General features: G+C 34.6%; 1 protein-coding gene across 3 annotated transcripts in view; it reads left to right on the forward strand.

Moving 5' to 3' along the window:
- Window positions 1-19,145, forward strand: part of LOC102966878 (coiled-coil domain-containing protein 7) — a 134,512-nt gene that overhangs the window by 37,976 nt on the left and 77,391 nt on the right. For 2 of the 3 annotated variants that reach the window (XM_042991358.1, XM_042991356.1), the window contains exons 5-8: window positions 6,010-6,030; window positions 6,394-6,426; window positions 16,049-16,215; window positions 18,021-18,082. In XM_042991358.1, the coding sequence (XP_042847292.1) occupies window positions 6,010-6,030; window positions 6,394-6,426; window positions 16,049-16,215; window positions 18,021-18,082 (283 nt within the window). The remainder of the gene's footprint in view (window positions 1-6,009; window positions 6,031-6,393; window positions 6,427-16,048; window positions 16,216-18,020; window positions 18,083-19,145) is intronic. The other variant, XM_042991357.1, reaches the window with a different exon arrangement.

Raw genomic sequence — 19,145 nt, forward strand, 5'->3', positions numbered from 1 at the left:
TATGTATATGATGTCATATTTTAAATTTTTTATCCATAATTTTCTTACACTTAATTATGGCATTATCTTTTCTTAAGTTCTCCTTCATTTTTGAAGTATAATCTTGCCAGGTATGTAACACTTGGCATATAGTATTCTTTTCTTAATTGCATTTAAAATATGCCATCACGCTACCTTCTGATGTCCATAGTTTCTGAGAAGAAAACAGTTGTTAATCTTATTAAAGATCTCTTGTTCATTTTACTTCATATAAATACCTACTTACATGTCAAATTTGGGGAGATTTGTTCTTAGGGATTTCTGCTCTGGGAATTTATGATTCTCAGTATCACCTGTCTGTCTCTTCTATTTTTGATGCTGTGATTTGCTCTGTGACCTCAATTTTGTGATGGACATAAGATGAATTGTTGATTTTCAGTTCATTCAGCTTTTATTGTTAGGACAGAGTGATTGATATGACTTCTTGCAATCCAGATTGGAAATCATAAATTTGAACTATTTATTTGAGGGGTGCCTTGGTGGATCAGTTGGTTGAGTGTCCAACTCACCTCAGGTCATGATTGCAGGGTCATATCAAGCTCCTCTGCCCCTCTCTCCTGCTCGTTCTCTCTCTCTCTCCCTCTAAAATAAACAAAACAATAAAAATAAACTATCTTGAAGATCTGTATTCTTTGATATATTTCATCTCTCAAGTTTCTGTGCCTTTAGCTTGTGGTCAGGTAGTATATTTGACAAAGATTTTCTTATATGCCTTGAGCCACAAAAAATAAAAGGAGAAAAACATTTTTCCTGTTCCTTTAAGTTTAGATCTGTGTTGGGACCCTCCTTCAAAACTTAGCTAAGCTGTTTACAAATCTTGAGTTAGCCTTCATTTTTTGTTTGCGTTGAGCTAAAGATAAGCCGGAGGTGAAAGTTTAGTGTCACTCAGATATTTTGTGAGCATGAATCCTGGCCAGGGTAAGTATGTGGCTCACTAGATTCCTCTTATATATGGGATCTTTTCAAAATCCTTATTTTCCAAAGTTACTGTTGCTATAGCTTTTTCTTCTAGGATTTTGACATGTATATTATTTGCCACAACTGCAATCTTTTTCTACAGGGAGCAGTGGCTTGTTCATTTTCCTTTCAGTGTTTTTGAGTAATTCCCTCCACTCAGATGTTTGTTTGTTAGTTTTTTGCCATGAGAGAGTTCTGAGCTAGATGAAACAAAGGCAAAAGCTGCAAGTCCTTCAGAGAACCCTCAGAAAGGTCAAAACAGACAAAGTTCCTTGGCAATAGATCTTTGTTTCCTCTCGAACCACATACCCAAATCAGAAATGGAGGTTGTCAACTTTATGACTACCATTGTACTAGGGGAGGGCAAGACTGTTGAAATGTCACAAAGTTCTCCTACAGTGTGTAAGTCACATTTTAATTTATTCAGCATTACTTGGTTCCTGTAAAGCCTTGACTATTTTTCAGAGTTCTGAAAACTTGGTCATGACAGTTTTTGCTCATGTTTTCATGTTTCCATGTAGGATAGGCCCTTTGAGTTCCCTATTCTACCATTTTTGCTGTCATCACTCTCTAAATACCCAAAATAGGTCTTATTTGATGCAAATTTACAACTGATTCTGGATTTTATATAGAAGTTCAATGGGTCAAGAATAGACAAATGAGGTCTGAGGAAAAAGAACAAAATGAGACAATTTGCCCTAGCAGATATCAAAACTTGTTATAAAGCTATATTTATTATAATTGTGTACTTTTGGTGCAAGACTAGATAGACCAATGGAATTGAATAAAAACTCAGAAATAGATCCTTTCATATATGGAATATGTTACTAATGACCTCTAGTACAGTACATAATCCCCCATTATCTGTGGATTTGTGGAGGATATGTTCTCAGATCCCCAGTGGGATGCCTACATGGATAGTACATACATACACACACACACACATACACATATACATACATCCACACATACATGCTGTGTGTTATGCTATACATGCATACCTATGATAAAGTTAAATTTATAAATTAGGAACAGTAAGAGAGTAACAACAACTATTAATAAATTAGGGCACATAACAATAACAATTATGTGAATGAGGTCTCTAAAAATATCTTATTATACTGTATTTAACCCTTTCTCTTATAATTGAGATAATAAAATATCTACTTAATGAGATGCAGTGAGGTGAATGATATAGGCATTATGACATACTGTAAGACTACTGTTGACTTTCTGATGATATGTCAGAAGCAGGGATATCTGCTTCTGGACAGTGGTTAACCAAAGGTAACTGAAACTGGAAAGTGAAACTGTAGGCAAGGAGAGGATTACTGTATAATAAATGGCTCTGGGATAACGAAAAGACAAAAGTTGATCCCTACTTTATAGTATATATAAAAAAACCATTTTGTGATGAATTAAAGACCTAAATGTAGAAGAAAAAACCAAAAATATTTAGAAACAATATTTAGAGACTGTCTTTATGACCTAGAGAAATGAATAATTACAAGATTAAATATGTCATAAAAAGAAAGTTGGATAAATCCAACTATATTAAAATTAAAACCTCTATTGTATAAAGATTCATAAAGAGATGTATAAGAGAAGGTTCAAATAGGGGAAAGTGCTTAGATAACATATAAGTGACAAGGGATTATCCAGAATATATAAATAACATTTTTTTATAATAAGTATAAGATAAATCAATAGAAAATGCTCAAGGGAAATAAAAAGGCATTTCACACAGAAGGAAATACAAATAGCCTATAAATATATCAAAATATATTCTACCCTTTTAGAAAATTTTAGCAACTAAGGCATGTTGTTTTGGTATGTTAATTTCATAGGAAAAAATAAAATGTTTGTTGGCTTTTAAAGTTTTATAAAACCCTTCCATTGAGTGTACATTTTTTTCTAGTGCTTTCCTATATTGCTCTACCTTTTCCCAAATAGTCCTCTTGTTAATACTTATATTAATTTTTCTCCCCTTCATTTATACTTCAGTTTGAATTCTGCCCCCAATGTCCCGTGAACTAGTCCTGTAATGATAGTAATGACTGCTTCCCCCTAACTCCATGGTGTTAAATTCATTGTTCATGACTCTTGACAACTCCGCAAATATAACTCTGTTGAACATTTTGTTCTTCTTGAAATGTTCTTCTCTTGGTTTCAGTGACACACTATGCCTATCTGAATGTTAGTTACAGCTTATTATTTCACTTAAAAAATATTATGCCATCTTTTCATTAGGAAGCTTTTTATTACAGTGGCATTGAGAGCCAGCCCCATTAATAGTTTTTTGAGTAGGGTATTTACTCTGATGGCTAACAGACACATGAAAAGGTACTCACTATCAGTCATCATCAGAGAAATATGAATCAAAACTATGAGATACACCTATCAGAATGGCTAAAATTTAATAACACAGGAAACAACAGACGTTGGCAAAGATGCAGAGAAAGGAAAACCCTCCTACACTGTTGGTGGGAATGCAAACTGATGTAGCCACTCTGGAAACAGTATAGAGGTCCCTCAAAAAGTTAAACATAGAACTACCCCAATATCTAGTGATTGAACTACTAGGTATTTACCCAAAGACTATGAAAATACTAATTCAATGGGATACATGCACCCTGATATTTATGTTATAGCAGCAATATATCAACACTAGCCAAATTATGGAAAGAGCCCAAGTGTCCATTAACTGATGAATGGATAAAGAATTTGTGGTATACACACACAGACACACACACACACACACACACACACACACACACATAATGGGATATTAGCCATCAAAAAAATGAAATCTTGCCATTGGCAATGACATGGATGGAGCTAGAGAGTATTATGCTAAATGAAATGTCAGAGAAAGGCGAATGCCATATGATTTCAGTCATGTGGAATTTCAGAAACAAAACAGATGAACATAGGGGGGAGAAAGAGGCAAACCATAAAACAGAGTCAGTTATAATTTTTTTAAGTTTATTAATTTTAAGAGAAAGAGAGAAAGAGTGAGAGTGAGCATGAGCAGAGAGAGAGAGGGAGAATGAGAATCCCAGGCAGGATCTATGCTGCCAGTGCAGAGCCTGATGCTGGGCTCAGTCTCACGAGCTGTGTGATCATGACCTGAGCCAAAATCAAAGGTTGTTCTCTTTAAGCAACTGAGCCAACCAGGCATCCCAGACTCCTAACTATTGAGAGCAAACTGAGGGTTGCTGGAGAGGAGGTGGGTGCGGTGATGATGGTTTAAATGGATGATGGGTATTAAGGAGGACACTTGTGATGAGCACTGGGTGTTACATGTAAGTGATGAATCACTAAATCTACCCTGAAACTAATATTGCACAATATGTTAACTAACTGGAATTTAAATAAAAACTTGAAACAAACAAAAGAGTAAGGTATATACTGATTACCTTGCCTATAGTTTTTTCTTACATTTACTTTTCTAAGAATAAATTTTGTTGTTGTTTGTTAGGTTAGAATGTGTGGTGAAATCATTTGGGAGCCTTTGAATTTCTGAAAACAGTTTCATTTTGGCTTCACACTTAAATGATAAATAAAATTAGAATAGAAGTTTAATATTTTTCCTGGGAACTTTATATACGTTCCTCTACATTTTCATAGAATTTTTGTTTTCTGTTTAGTGTTTGTGTAAAATTGATTTTCCTCACTTCTGGTCAGTTTTCATTCTCCACTTTTATCAGTAGTGTTCTAGGTTCAGCATTACTAAAACTGAAGATGTAGGTTTCCTCAGTAGTTGAGAAAGTCTTTGTTCTCTGGGCTTTTAGTGGTTTAAATAATTGTTGGACTCTGGCTGTAATGAATGAGTGAATTGATATATGATGGTTTCCTATCATCTTCTGAGATAGGAAAGGAGGTTTTGAGAACCTTGGAATCTCTTGATAGTGGAAAGAATGAGTTTATTCCAAGGTAGTGTGCCTCAGTGAACATTAGTTTCTAAATCCTTATGCAACTAAAAATATTTCTCTTCAGACATGGATATTTATTTACTTTGGTATTTTTTGTTGAGGATCTCAGCCCTTTTTGCTTAGATTTTTGATTTCTTATTATTTAGCACAGTGATTCTCAAACTTTAGCATGCAATGGAATCAATTGGAGGGCCAGTTAAAACACAAATTGCTGGCCCTACTCCCAGAGTTTTTGATTCAGTTGGCTGGGATGAGGCCTAAGAATTTACATTACTAACAAATATGATTGTTTAGGTGATACTGATGCTCTTGGTTTGGGGACTACACTTTTTGAACTATTGATTTAGTGTTAGTATGGCAAAAAAAATTTTTAGACTAGTCTGATTTTTCACTTAAGTAACTTTTTTTTCCTGCTCTAATGAATGTACTAATTTTTTTTTAACAATGTAATTCAGAACTTTTATCTGGATGTGATAGAATGGGCTTTTGTGGGTGTGTTTCAAATGTAATCATTTGAACATTATATTTTCTAAGTGGTAAATATTGGTATTTAGGATTGTGTGATTCATTTTGGATATTCAGTTTCTGTCACAGTCTCCCAGACCAGTTGTATGCATTTCCTATTAAAAATATCAAGTAGTAATATAATATTTTGTATCTCAATTTTTAGGCCCTTCAACAGAGCAAGTTTTACTGAAGAGATAATGTTCTTATGATAATGCTTTTCATTATTATACTCTATGCTTTATGAAAAAAATCTCTTCCAAGAGGAATCTTAATTTTATTCCTTATTTATATTAACTAATATATGAAAAAAAAATGTACATTATTTTTGGGTATCATACTATATATCTATAATGGTGGACAGTTTTCTAGAACTGAGTTGTCTATGCATGATGTACTAAAAACTATATCTGTAATTATAAAAATGTTATCTTGGATTGTAGATTTACAGTTTTATTTTAATAATTTGTATATTTTTCTTATTGAAAATTATAGAGAATTAAATAGTTTATCATATCATAACATAGTGAATAATTTTATATTTAAATGTTTTAATTAAAACTTTATTTTCCAGATTTTGGAATCTCTTTTTAAGGTATGTTCAATATATTACAGTTTAAGCCTACTGAAATTATAATACAGAAATATACACTAATGAAGAAGAGGTTTCTAAGTTTTGAGGAAGTAAAAAGAACTCCCAAACTTGCAACTATATAAATTTTAAAATGTTATATTCCAGTTGTATGTTGCATTAGCCCAATTCTGAACCCTAGGATAAATGATGTTTAGTTCATGGCTAATATCTGATAGATGAAGTACACACACACACACACACCCACCCACACACACACACACCTGTACCCACCCACATGTTTGAATAACTTGTCAATAAGTATTTCTTTCTTTCTTTCTTTCTTTCTTTCTTTCTTTCTTTCTTTCTTTCTTTCTTTTTTTAAAGTGGTTTCAGCTACAGGTCAATCAGATGGAGGAGGTAAGTATAACATTTCTTAATTGTGAATTAAATTGATATTTTGTCTCATTTGAAAATCAATTTGAAATTAGTTAAGATTTTTTGAATAACTATTGTTTATAATCTTTTGACTTAGGTAGAGAAGGAACAAAAGGTTAGAATAAAATGTTTCTCCTTGATTACACACTACATTCCTGCATGTATCTGAGATGCTCTGAGTTTGACACATTCTTTCTCTTAAAAATAAATAATGGAAATTTAATTATCATTCTTTCCTAATTTATGTAAAAGAGTAAGTGACAAGGAAAAACTTATATCAGCTTAAACCTTTCTCCTGTATTTAAAAAACATGTATGATATTATAATATGCTTACTTATACAATTTTATATTGGTTTTATTTAAATTTAATGGTATTTTCATGATTTTTTTTATACTTTAGATTTTCAGATGTTTTATGACCATTTTGAAAACTATCGGTCTCTAACCTTAAGGGTTTTTAATTCCATTTTGGGAAAGACTTTATGCTGTTTTTTTTAAGTTTATTTATTTATTTTGAAAGAGAGAGGGAGCATGAGTGGAGGAGAGGAAGAGAGAGAGAGAGGAAGAGAGAGAATCCCAAGTAGGCTCCACACTGTCAGTACAGAGCCAGACGTGGGGCTTGAACCCACGAACTGTCAGATCATGACTTGAGCTGAAGTTGGATGCTTAACTGACTGAGCCACTCAGTCGCCCCCAGGAAACTCATTCTTGAACTAAAAATTTCTGACTTATCAATTATTGCTTTAAATACTATTCTGGCCATTCTTTGACTTCATCAAGACTACTGGTTCATTCATTCCTTTACCTTCCTGCAGTATTTTTTAGCTTAGACAGTAGGTACTTAATCACAGTGAATTTTTCTTTTTAGCTTAGACAGTAGGTACTTAATCACAGTGAATTTCTTAACTTCCTAATATTGTTTACCTCTTTCTCTTTTCATTGCATTTGTCTAACAAAACTTAAACTTGAATAAATGCAAATATTTACTTTTTGGGCCTTTAGCTTAGTTGTAAAACAATGATGAAGAAAGTGACATGATTATTCAGACATAATTATTTTGAATATTGCCTGGCAATTCTATTGCATTTATGAAATGAATTTCAATCCTTTTCAGCCATCATCTCAAACCTATATTCCCTCAGTCCCATTTTCATTTACACTCTCAATGAGTCACTTGAAATGCCTGATATATAAGCCACCGGTTAGAACTCCTAAATTACCAAACAGCTTATTTAAATCCATGCTCATTCACTCCTCCTTTCTTCTTATTAAACAAATATTGTTCCTCTTCTTACATAAGACTCATTCTTTTACTTGTTTTGGATCTTATCTTAAGAAATTGATTAATCATTCTCACATATTAAACTTTTCCTAACCAATTGTGTTCTTCCTTTCAGGTTTTAAATATACTCATGTCTCTCTAATTTGATGCCACATTCCCTCCAATTACTGGCCTATTTCTTTTTTGCCCTTCATAACCAATCTTTAAAAAAAATTGTATGCAAATTTACTCATAAGGGAAATAGTTATTACATTACTGTTGGGTGACTCAGTTGGTTAAGCATCTGACTTCGTCTCAGGTCATGATCTCATGGTTCATGGGTTTGAGCCCCATGTTGGGCTCTGTGCTGACAGCTCAGAGCCTTGAGCCTGCTTTGGGTTCTGCGTCTCCCTCTCTCTGCCCCTTCCCTGCTCACGCTCTGTCTCTCTCTCTCTCTCTCTCTCTCTCTGTCAAGAATAAATAAACATTAAAAAAATTATTGTTTTTTTTAAATAAAGGCAAAATCAAAGATTTATAAAAGTGAGGAGAGGAAAAGCCTTGAAGATAGTTGAGGGACAATAAAACTAGTTGAGTCTTTTATAAAAAAAATTATTAGCTGATAAATTGGCATCTAGTGAAGAGGTTAATCTGGATGTTCTCTCCTTGAAAGAGCCAACTAGGGCTATCAAAAATAATTGGAGTTTTTGTGGATTTTCTATAAAAACTTAACAGTTTAGCTGAGGGCCATACTTTGAAACTTCAGAGCTCATTTTTTGGCATCAATTTATTATATATACTCTTTTCTTCCAAAGCATTTCTCAGCCTACCCTGATTAGATTCTCTCTCCATAATAAAGAAAACATTCTGTTTGGTTCTATGAAACTTTTATATTGTCAAATTCAATAGGAATTTTCTTTACCTTAGCTATACTTGACATTGTCAATCATTTCGTCATTTTTAAAACACTATTTCTTTGACTTTTGTGAATTACGCTTTCTTGGCTACTGTTTTACCTCTTTAGCTGTTTCCTTTTTAGAACCACCTTTATTTTATAACCAATAAATATTTGAGCACCTTGAGATTTCATTCTATATCCTCCTTTTCTTTTCTTTACTTTAAACTTACCCCCTAGGCAACCACAACTGATTTTTCAATTTAAGTGTTACGTTTATACTGGTAATTTAGAAATGTACACTTCTTGCTCAAAATCATCCTCTGAACTCCAGATGGGTATATAATTGCCTACTAGACTATTTCACCTCACACCCAATGAATCAAAACCAATAATTTTTTTACCCTTAAACTTACACTTCTTCCAGTGTTCCCTGTCTCAGTGAATGGTAGTAATATCTATCTAGTTGGGTAAAACAGAAATGTGGCGATTAACCTTGACAACTTGATTTCTTAATATTCAATACATTCCTGAGTCCTTTTGATTTTATGTCCTAAATAGCTTTCATATATGTTGATCTTTCTCTGTATCTACTATTTACACTTTAGTGCCAGTTACCATCATTTCCAGTATTTCTGAAATCCTGGTGTATGCATTCATATTCACAAGGAGGAACCTTTAGTATAGAACTAAACTTCTGATCTAGAATTCCAAATTTTTCAGTTTTTAAATCCATAATTAATTATTATGAATAATTACTAAATTTGGTGTGTATTAGATACATTGCCAATGTGTTTGTATTATCTTATGACTTTTGATGAATGGTTTCTTAAATATGTTTGATGGATCATGTTTAAGTATTACCCAAGATACCTGTTCCAAATGCCCATTTCAGAACTCCATGTCAGAGTTCCTGAATTAAAGTTCTTTTTGTATGTGTATAGGTTAGCAATATGCCTTTTTAATAGGAATTCTTTAAAAAATTTTTTTATTCTTTATTTTTGAGAGAGAGACAGTGAGACAGAGTGCGAGTGGGGGAGGAACAGAGAGAGGGAGACACAGAATCCAAAGCGGGATCCAGGCTCTGAGCTGTCAGCACAGAGCCTGACGTGGGGCTCGAACTCATTAACCACAAGATCATGACCTGAGCCAAAGTTGGATGCTCAACTGACTGAGCAACCCAGGCGCCCCTTAATAGGATTTCTTAGAGGATTATTATGTATACTAACATTTGAGAATCTTGGAATAATCTTGTTTTTATTGCTGACACATTTTATTGATAGTACATGCTGGTGAGGCTAATGCCTGCGGTCATGTTACATCAACAGAGATACATGTTGAAGCCTTCAGAATGTGTGGTGAGCTGCACTAGAGAAATGTAGGATTAGCACATAGGCTATGTGGTTCTGCTGGAACCTGTGCCAAGTAGGTGTCTTTGATGAAATCTTGTAGCTGATAATCTCATTGTCTATTCCATATTCCTTTAGTTCTGTGATATCATCTCTTCTCCCAGAAAGGACTCATGTTTAAATTGAATTCTTAACAGGAAATGTAACGTATCAGTTAGGGTCTAATCAAAAGATAAAAACTACACTGTAATTTGAATAGGGAAAGTTCAATATAAGGAATTACTAATATAGGAGAATCCCTACCAAGAGGTAAAGGCAACTCTAAAGAATATAGGGATAGAAGATATAAGGAACAGCCTCTATTGATAGGATGGAAGCAAAGTACTTAAAGAAGGAACAAATCTTAATACCCCCATCCTTACCCTGTCCCTAACCCAGGGCTAAGGTCCAGAACTTGTGAAGAAGGAGCAGCTGTCATCACTGAGTTTTCTGGGGTGCCATAGTGGTGGAACCAGGACTTACTGGGAAGCTGGTCATAAGGGTGATACATTGGGAAGCCATCCTCTCTGGTACTGGGGAAAGCCATCTTCTGGAGAGGTGCTGTTCCTTTTGCTGTCTCCAAGGGTGGTATGCTGGAAAGATTCCTGAAGGGGTTTCTGCACTGGTAGATTTTGTAAGAAGTTCTAGGAGAAGCTGCCTGAGGGAATGAGCCATGCCAGGGACCTTGTGAGGAAGACACCTATGGGGTGGTGCTATTGTAACTTTTTGGAGGTGAGCTCTACTAGGTATACTATGCAGTGCCCTAGGATTAAGCAGAGAGAGATGACAGAACTAGGAACAAAGCTGCTTCTTTTTGTAGTGTCTAGAACCCTCCATTGATAAAGGTTAACATGCTACCTGTCAGAAATGTTCCACTATTGTAAGCACAGCAATGAAGAATGGATTTTTAATTAAAAAATTTTTTTTACGTTTATTTATTATTGAGAGACAGAGACAGAGCATGAGCAGGGGAGGGGCAGAGAGAGGAGGAGACACAGAATCCTAAACAGGCTCTAGGCTCTGAGCTGTTAGCACAGAGCCTGACGTGGGCCTCAAACCCACAAACCGCAAGATCATGACTTGAGCTGAAGTCAGATGCTTAACCAACTGAGCCACCCAGGTGCCCCGATTTTTAATTTTTTTTTAAGTTTATTTATTTTGAGAAAGAGAGAGAGGGAGAGAATGAGAGAATGAACAGGGGAGGGGCAGAGAGAGAGGGAGATAGAGAATCCCAAGCAGGCTCCACACCATCAGTGCAGAACCCGATGTGGGGCTCAAACCCATGAACTGCAAGATCATGACCTGAGCTGAAATCAAGAGCTAGTTATTTAACCGACTGAGCCACCCAGGCATCCCTAATTTTTTTAATGTTTATTTGCTTTTGAGAGAGACAGAGTGTGAGTGGGGGAGGGGCAGAGAGAGAGGGAGACAGACTCCGAAGCAGGCTCCAGGCTCTAGGCTCTGAGCTGTCAGCACAGAGCTCAACGTGGGGCTCAAACCCATGAACTGTGAGATCATGACCTGAGATGAAGTCGGACGCTTAAACTGACTGAGCCACCCAGGTGCCCCAAGAATGGATTTTTATTTTATTTTATTTTTTATTATTTTTTAGTACAATATATTTTATTATATTATTATGAAGCCCTTGTTTTACCAGCCTATTCAGTGGAGACAGCAAAACTGGACAGTCAAGCTTTTGAAGATATATAAGAATCCTCTTTTTAAAAAATGTTTATTTAAATTTTATGAATTCTTTATTTTTTTAATTTATTTTTTAAAAATTTATTTATATAATGTGTTCTTATCTTATTTGGCCATTCTTTATATATAATTTATTGTCAAGTTAGCTAACACACAGTGTATACAGTGTGCTCCTGACTTCAGGGGGAGATTCCTGTAATTCATCACTTACATACAACACCCAGTGCTCATCCCAACAAGTGCCTTCCTCAATGCTCATCACCCATTTTTCTCACCCACCTAACCCCCCCACCCCCATCAACCCTCAGTTTGTTTTCTGTATTTAAGAGTCTTACGGTTTTCCCCCCTCTCTGTAACTATTTTTTTTCTTTCCCTTCTCCCATGGTCTTCTATTAAGTTTCTCAGATTCCACATATGAGTGAAAACATGGTATCCATCTTTCTCCTGACTTATTTCACTTAGCATAATACCCTCCAGTTCCATCCATGTTGTTGTGAATGGCAAGATTTCATTCTTCTTCACTGCTGAGTAGTAGTCCATTGTATATGTACACCACGTCTTCTTTTTCCATTCATCAGTTTATGGACATTTGGGCTCTTTCCATAATATGCTATTGTTGATAGTCCTGTGGTAAACGTTGGGGTACATGTGCCCCTATGAATCAGCACTCCTCTATCCTTTGGATAAATTCCCAGTAGTGCAATTGCTGGGTCATAGGGTAGTTCTATTTTTAATTTTTTGAGTAATCTTCACACTGTTTTCCAGTTTGCATTCCCACCAACAGTGCAAGAGGGTTCCCATTTCTCCACATTCTTGCCAACATGTGTTGTTTCCTGAGTTGTTAATTTTAGACACTCTGACTGGTGTAGTTTTGATATATATTTCCCTGATTATTAGTGATGTTGGACATGTTTTCATGTGTCTGCTAGCCATCTGGAAGTCTTCTTCAGAAAGTGTCTATTCACGTCTTCTTCCCTGGAATAAGTTTCATCCTTCTTCACTGGATTATTTGTTTTTGGATGTTGAGTTTGGTAAATTCTTTAAAGATTTTGGATACTAACCCTTTATCTGATGTGTCATTTGCAAATATCTTCTCCCATTCCACTGGTTGCCTTTTAGTTTTGTTGATTCTTTCCTTTGCTGTGCAGAAGCTTTTTTTTTTTATTGATGAGATACCAATAGTTCATTTTTGCTTTTATTTCCCTTGCCCTCAGAGACATGTCAAATAAGATGTTGCTGTGGCCGCGGTCAAAGAGGTTGTTGCCTGTTTTCTCCTGTAGGGGTTTTGATGATTTCCTGTCTCACATTTAGGTCTTTCATCCATTTGAATTTATTTTTGTGTATTGTGGAAGAGAATGTTCCAGTTTCATCCTTCTGCATGTTGCTGTCCAGTTCTCTCAGAATCTTGCTAAAGAGACTATCTTTTTTCCATTGGATACCCTTTCCTGCTTTGTCGAAGATTAGTTGGCCATACATTTTTGGGTCCAGTTCTGGGTTTTCTGTTGTATTCTATTGGTCTATGTGTCTGTTTTTGTGCCAATACCATACTGTCTTGATGACTACAGCTTTGTAGTACAGGCTAAGGTCTTGGATTGTGATGCCTCCCCCTATGTTTTTCTTTTTCAACATTACTTTGGCTTTTCAGGGTCTTTTCTGGTTGCATACAAATTTTAGGATTGTTCTAGCTCTGAAAAGAATGCTGGTGCTATTTTGACTGTGTATTGAATGTGTAAATTGCTCTGGGTAGTATGGACACTTTAACAATGTTTGTTCTTGCAATCCATGAGCAGGGAATATTTTTCCATTTCTTTGTGTCTTCAATTTCTTTCACAAGTGTTCCTTAATTTTCATAGTACAGATCCTTTACTTCTTTGGTTAGGTTTATTCCCAGGTATTTTATGGTTCCTGGTGCAATTGTAAATAGATCAGTTTCTTTATTTCTCTTTCCAATGCTTCATTATTGGCGTATAGAAATGAGACCGATTTCTGTACATTGATTTTATATCCTGCAAGTTTGCTGAATTCACGTACCAGTTCTAGCAGCTTTTTGGTGGAGTCTTTTGGATTTTCCATGTAGAGTATCATGTCATCTGCAAAAAGTGAAAGGTTGACTTCTTCTTTGCCAATTTGGATGCCTTTTATTTCATTTTGTTGTCTGTTGTAGCCAGGACTTCCAACACTATGTTAAGCAACATTGGTGAGGGGCGCCTGGGTGGCTCAGTCGGTTAAGCGTCTGACTTCAGCTCAGGTCATGACCTCATGGTTTGTGAGTTCAAGCCCTGTGTCAGGCTCTGTGCTGACAGCTCAGAGTCTGGAGCCTGCTTCAGATTCTGTGTCTCCTTCTCTCTCTGCCCCTCCCCAACTTGTGCTCTCTCTATGTCTCTCAAAAAATAAATAAATGTAAAAAAAAAAATTAAAAAAAAAACCCAACATTGGTGAGAGTGGACATCCCTGTCATTTTCCTGACCTCAGGGAGAAAGCTCTCAATTTTTCCCCATTGAGGATGATATTAACTGTGGGCTTTTCATATATGGCTTTTATGATGTTAAGGTATGTTCCTTCTATCCCAACCTTTTGGGGGTTTTTATAAAGAAAGGATGCTGTATTTTGTCCAATGTTTTTTCTGCATCTATTGACAGGATCATATCGTTCTTATCCTTTCTTCTATTAATGTGATGTATCACATTGATTGATTTGAAAATACTGAACCAGCCCTGTAGCCCAGGAATGAATCCCACTTGCTCCTGGTGAATAATTCTTTTTAATATACTGTTGAATGCAATTTGCTAGTGTCTTGTTGAGAATTTTACATCCATTTTCATCAGAGATATTGGCCTGTAATTCTCCTTTTTTGTGGGGTCTCTGTCTAGTTTGGGAATCAAGGTAATGCTGGCTTCATAGAATGAGTCCGGAAGCTTTCCTTCTGTTTCAATTTTTTGGAACAGCTTGAAAAGGATAGGTATTAACTCTGCTTTAAATGTCTGGTAGAATTCCCCTGGGAAGCCATCTGGCTCAGGACTCTTATTTATTGGGAGATTTTTGATAACCGATTCAATTTCTTTACTGGTTATGGGTCTGTTCAGATTTTCTTTCTTCCTGTTTGAGTTTTGGCAGTGTGCGGATGTCTAGGACTTTGTCCATTTTCCGGGTTGTCCAGTTTGTTGGCATATAATTTTTCATAGTAAGAATGAATTTTTAGATGAGAGTTAATAAATTGTAACTGTGGCTGATTGCTACATCACTTTTTAGATCCATTTATGATGGTTTTAGATTCCATTTATGATTTGGCAATGTATCTTATATACCAAATTATGTCCTCTCTTTGGGATCGTGCCTTTGTCCATAGAGTTTCCATACATCTCTTCCGGTTGTCCTGTATCCCCCAGTTTCAGACTTCCAGAACATTGCCCAGTGTTTACTTCTTGCTGTTATATCCTAATTCCATTTCAAGTAGCCATTACTAAAATGTCTCTTTTAAATTCCCATTGCTAGAATTTCTCTTTGCTAGGTTTTAGGACTATGCCTTGACTACTACTACTTTTTTTTTTTTTTTCTTTTTAGCTTCCCCTCACATCATAAGGGTCAGAGGTATATATGTGGGTGGATCTCTGCTATTCTGAATTTTTTTTTTTTACCTCCATTGCTACTCTGATTGCTTATGTCTCCACATGTTAGCTGTTTGATATTTCTTTCATTTTTTTTATTTTTTATTTTTGTTTGTTTTGTTTTTTTGGATGGGGGGGCATTCATCTTGATGAACTTTCTTTAAATAGACTTATTGTCTAGAATACCAGTTATGGTCTCTCATCTTATTCTATGGATCCTACTGATTCTCCTGATTGCTCATTATTCTGTAGCTTGGTCTGTTCAAAAAGTCTTGAGACATCCAAATGGGTCTCAGTTTTCCACATACAGATGGAAGAATGCCAGTTTCATAGACTTATATATTAACTTCTGGGAGTTAGTAGTAGAAAGTATTGGTTTTGAGAGCAAATTACTGTATTTCCATATTTATCACGGGTAAGAGTATTCTTAAAAAGGATTTTGGGAAATCAATTACTTTAGAATTCTCTTGTAAATATTTTGAATTACCGTTAATTATTCTGCTACAATTGTTATTGAACTTGCTTAAAATTCTCATATATTAAGGATTTGAGTTTTGACATGTAAAAGTCAACACTTAGCTATAATTCCGTTGCTAGATAATTACTCTTAAATTATATTTATAAAATATTATTATTTCATTGTAGTTATAGATAAAATATAAAAATTATTTAACTTGTAAATAAAATGATGAAATTTCTTTGAGATATAGTTGCAAAATGGTATTTCCTAAGTAACTGGCTAATTTTATGTTTTAGATAAGTAAAGATCAAAATTTTTTAGAAACAGAGTTTCCAGCACCTGAAAAAACAGTCACTTTAAGCCTTGCACAAGTAGTAAAGCAGGTGCAAAAACTAGAAGAACTGAAAAATCGTCTTAAACAAGAGTCTTTATACTCTTTGAAAGCCTTGTTGTCTAAACCCAAGTAAGTAAAATATAAGAGTTAATAGAATTCAAAACAATAAGAGTGGGTATAAAGTAGTAACAAATGTAATGGTTCAGATATTGTGCTGTATGTAATTTCTAAATCATATCAAATAGTCTACTCAGCTTGCTCCTATTTGAAATTTTTGACAGTTTGAAGTGGCACCGGCAAATCAGTAGTCACTAGTCACATCTAGCTACTAAAATTGAAATTCAGTTCAATTTAATTAAAAAGTCAATTCTGCAGTCATACTACCCATATTTCAAATGCTTAGTAGCCACATGTGGCTGTTGCTAGAAAGTTCTGTTGGAATGGCTGGCTTAAATATCTGGCTTTTAAAATATTCTCTCAGTTTGATTATGTAGCTTCTATAGTAAATAGGAAACAGATAAAGTTATTTATGAACAGCATCATTAAAAATTTCATAGGGACAGGGATATGTTCTAAAGAAAAATTCTCTACTTTCTAGTTGTGGAAAGCCTTTTTTTTTGACAGATGGGAGAAAGATTCAAATGATTGATTACAATGATACTCCTATTATCTGACTTTTGATATTTGAGGTTTATCTGTCTTGAATTTAATAGATGACTAAATTATTATCATGGAATACCTTTTAGGACTTTTTTTTCCCACCTCACATAGTTACTTTTTTTGTGTGTGGTGAAAACACTTTAAGATTCACTCTTAGCAAATATGAAGTATACATTAATATTGTTAACTGTAAACAGCATGCTATACATTAGATGTCTGACATATTCAACTTTTGTTATTTTGTTATTTTATTTTTTATTTTAATTCCAGTATAGTTAACATACATCATTATATTAGTTTCAGGTGTACAAAATAGTGATTTAGCAGTTCCATGCTGGTGCTTATCATGACAGATGCACTCCTTAATCCCCATCACCTATTTTACCCATCCCTCCTCTCACTTCCCCTCTTACAACCATCAGTTTGTTCTCTGTAATTAAAAGTCTGCTTTTTAATTTGTCTTTCTAGCTTCCCCCCCTTTTTCCCATTTCTTTGTTTCTTTTTTTTAAAGTTTATTTTGAGAGAGAGTGTGAGTGGGGTAGGGGCAGAGGAGAGAGGATCCCAAGGGGCTCCATGATGTCAGTGGGGAGCCTGATGTGGGGCTCAGTCTTACCAACTGGGAGATCATGAACTGAGCTGAAATCAAAAGTCAGACTCTTAACTGACTGAGTCACCCAGGGGCCCCTGTTTTGTTTCTTAAATTCTACATATGAGTGAAATCAGAGGGCACTGGGGTTGCTCTTGGCAAAAAGGCAGGGCAAACAGCCTGTGGACATACAGCGTGGAAACAGTTATCTGAAGAGCACTACTTTCTGAGATATGTACTCTAATATCCCAATTTTAATAGATGAAGAAACTAAAAGTCAGAGGCATTAAATAACTTACCCAAGGTCATATAATTAGTAAGTGGGAAAGACAAGTTTTGAGCCAAGCAGCTTGTCTCTAGAACTTGTGCTCTTAACAATTTCACCATTAAAAGAAATATCCTATTTTTATTCAATTTACTTTTGCTATTTTTATTAAGATTGTTGTTGATATACATAATTATATTCATGGAATACATAGAATTTTTAGAATTACATAATGTGACTTATACTTATTTGCTTGGTACTAATTAATTTACCTTACTGTCTGTGAATAAAAGTTAAAAAATATGTTAAATTTTATTTTACAAACTGTATAATATCTAGAGCATATATTCTATTTATTAAGTGTAATTTAAACTCTTATTCTTTGATAATAAATACATGTTGTATTTATTGAAATTTAAACAGGCATAGTGAAAATTTACCAGGAGCATTGCAAAGTTATGAAACCATACAGCAGATAATTGAAGGTGATAATATTTTATACATGTTTAGCATTATAAGTTTTTCTATATTACATTAACATTTGAGACTTAGTTTAAAAATTTATATCCATAAAATTATATAATAGTAAATTTAAAGATATATTCAATAGTGAGTTTGATATTTTCAATAAAAGTTATTATGTTTCAGATTCTGGGAGTTGTACAAAACGAATAAACCTTGGTTGTTACCACCATAAAATACACAATGTAGTAAGGACACAAGCACATTATGTATCATTTTAATATAGTGTAATACATGAGAATGCATGATAAAGGTTATGTGTAATTTTCAGTGAATCCACAGAGAGCCAGTTTGTTCAACCTGAGGGAGTTGGAAAGATTTTATGCAACTGTAAAGGACAAAGGATCCTTTACATAATAGGATCTAGTCAAATGAAGAAGGGAGATATCTGGTTTTTTACGAAGAAGACCTAGTATGAGCAAAGAGCATGAATAGGGAATTGCAAGTGGAATGGTATTAGAATTTGAAGCTAGAAGGTAGGGATAAGATAAGAGAGAGCCTAGTCAGAGGGATTGGATGCTGTGCTAGGGAACTTTTTTTTTCCTCGTATATGCTAGGGAATCACTGAAGACTTTTTGTAAGAAAGTGACATTGTTGGATTTAATTGTAGACAGATTATTCCGGCCACATTGTAGAAGCTATATTTGGGGACTAGGTATAGGGAAGGAAAGTTATTGCTGTGTTTTAGATGTGTGATAAGTTCTTATATGAGAGCATAAATAAACAAGAATAGGGGTAGATTTGAGAAAATTTACTGGTAAAATTGGGAAAACTTGGTGATTAGATATGAAAGGAAGGGAGATTAAATCATGGTAACATTAATTAAAAGAATGTAAGAGGAACAAGTGTTGTTGAGAAAATAATGAGTTTATAATACTCAATTGTTATATACATTCATTCAGATATTACCATTTGATGCCTGATTGGGAGGCTTTCCACTGTTGGGAGCTCTATTGTTTTTTTTAGAGTTTTCTTTAAACTCAATATGTATAATTGATATATTAAACATATGACAAATTTACTGTT

The sequence above is a fragment of the Panthera tigris genome, chromosome B4 (genome assembly GCF_018350195.1).
Source record: "Panthera tigris isolate Pti1 chromosome B4, P.tigris_Pti1_mat1.1, whole genome shotgun sequence".
Classification (NCBI taxonomy): Eukaryota; Metazoa; Chordata; class Mammalia; order Carnivora; family Felidae; genus Panthera; species Panthera tigris.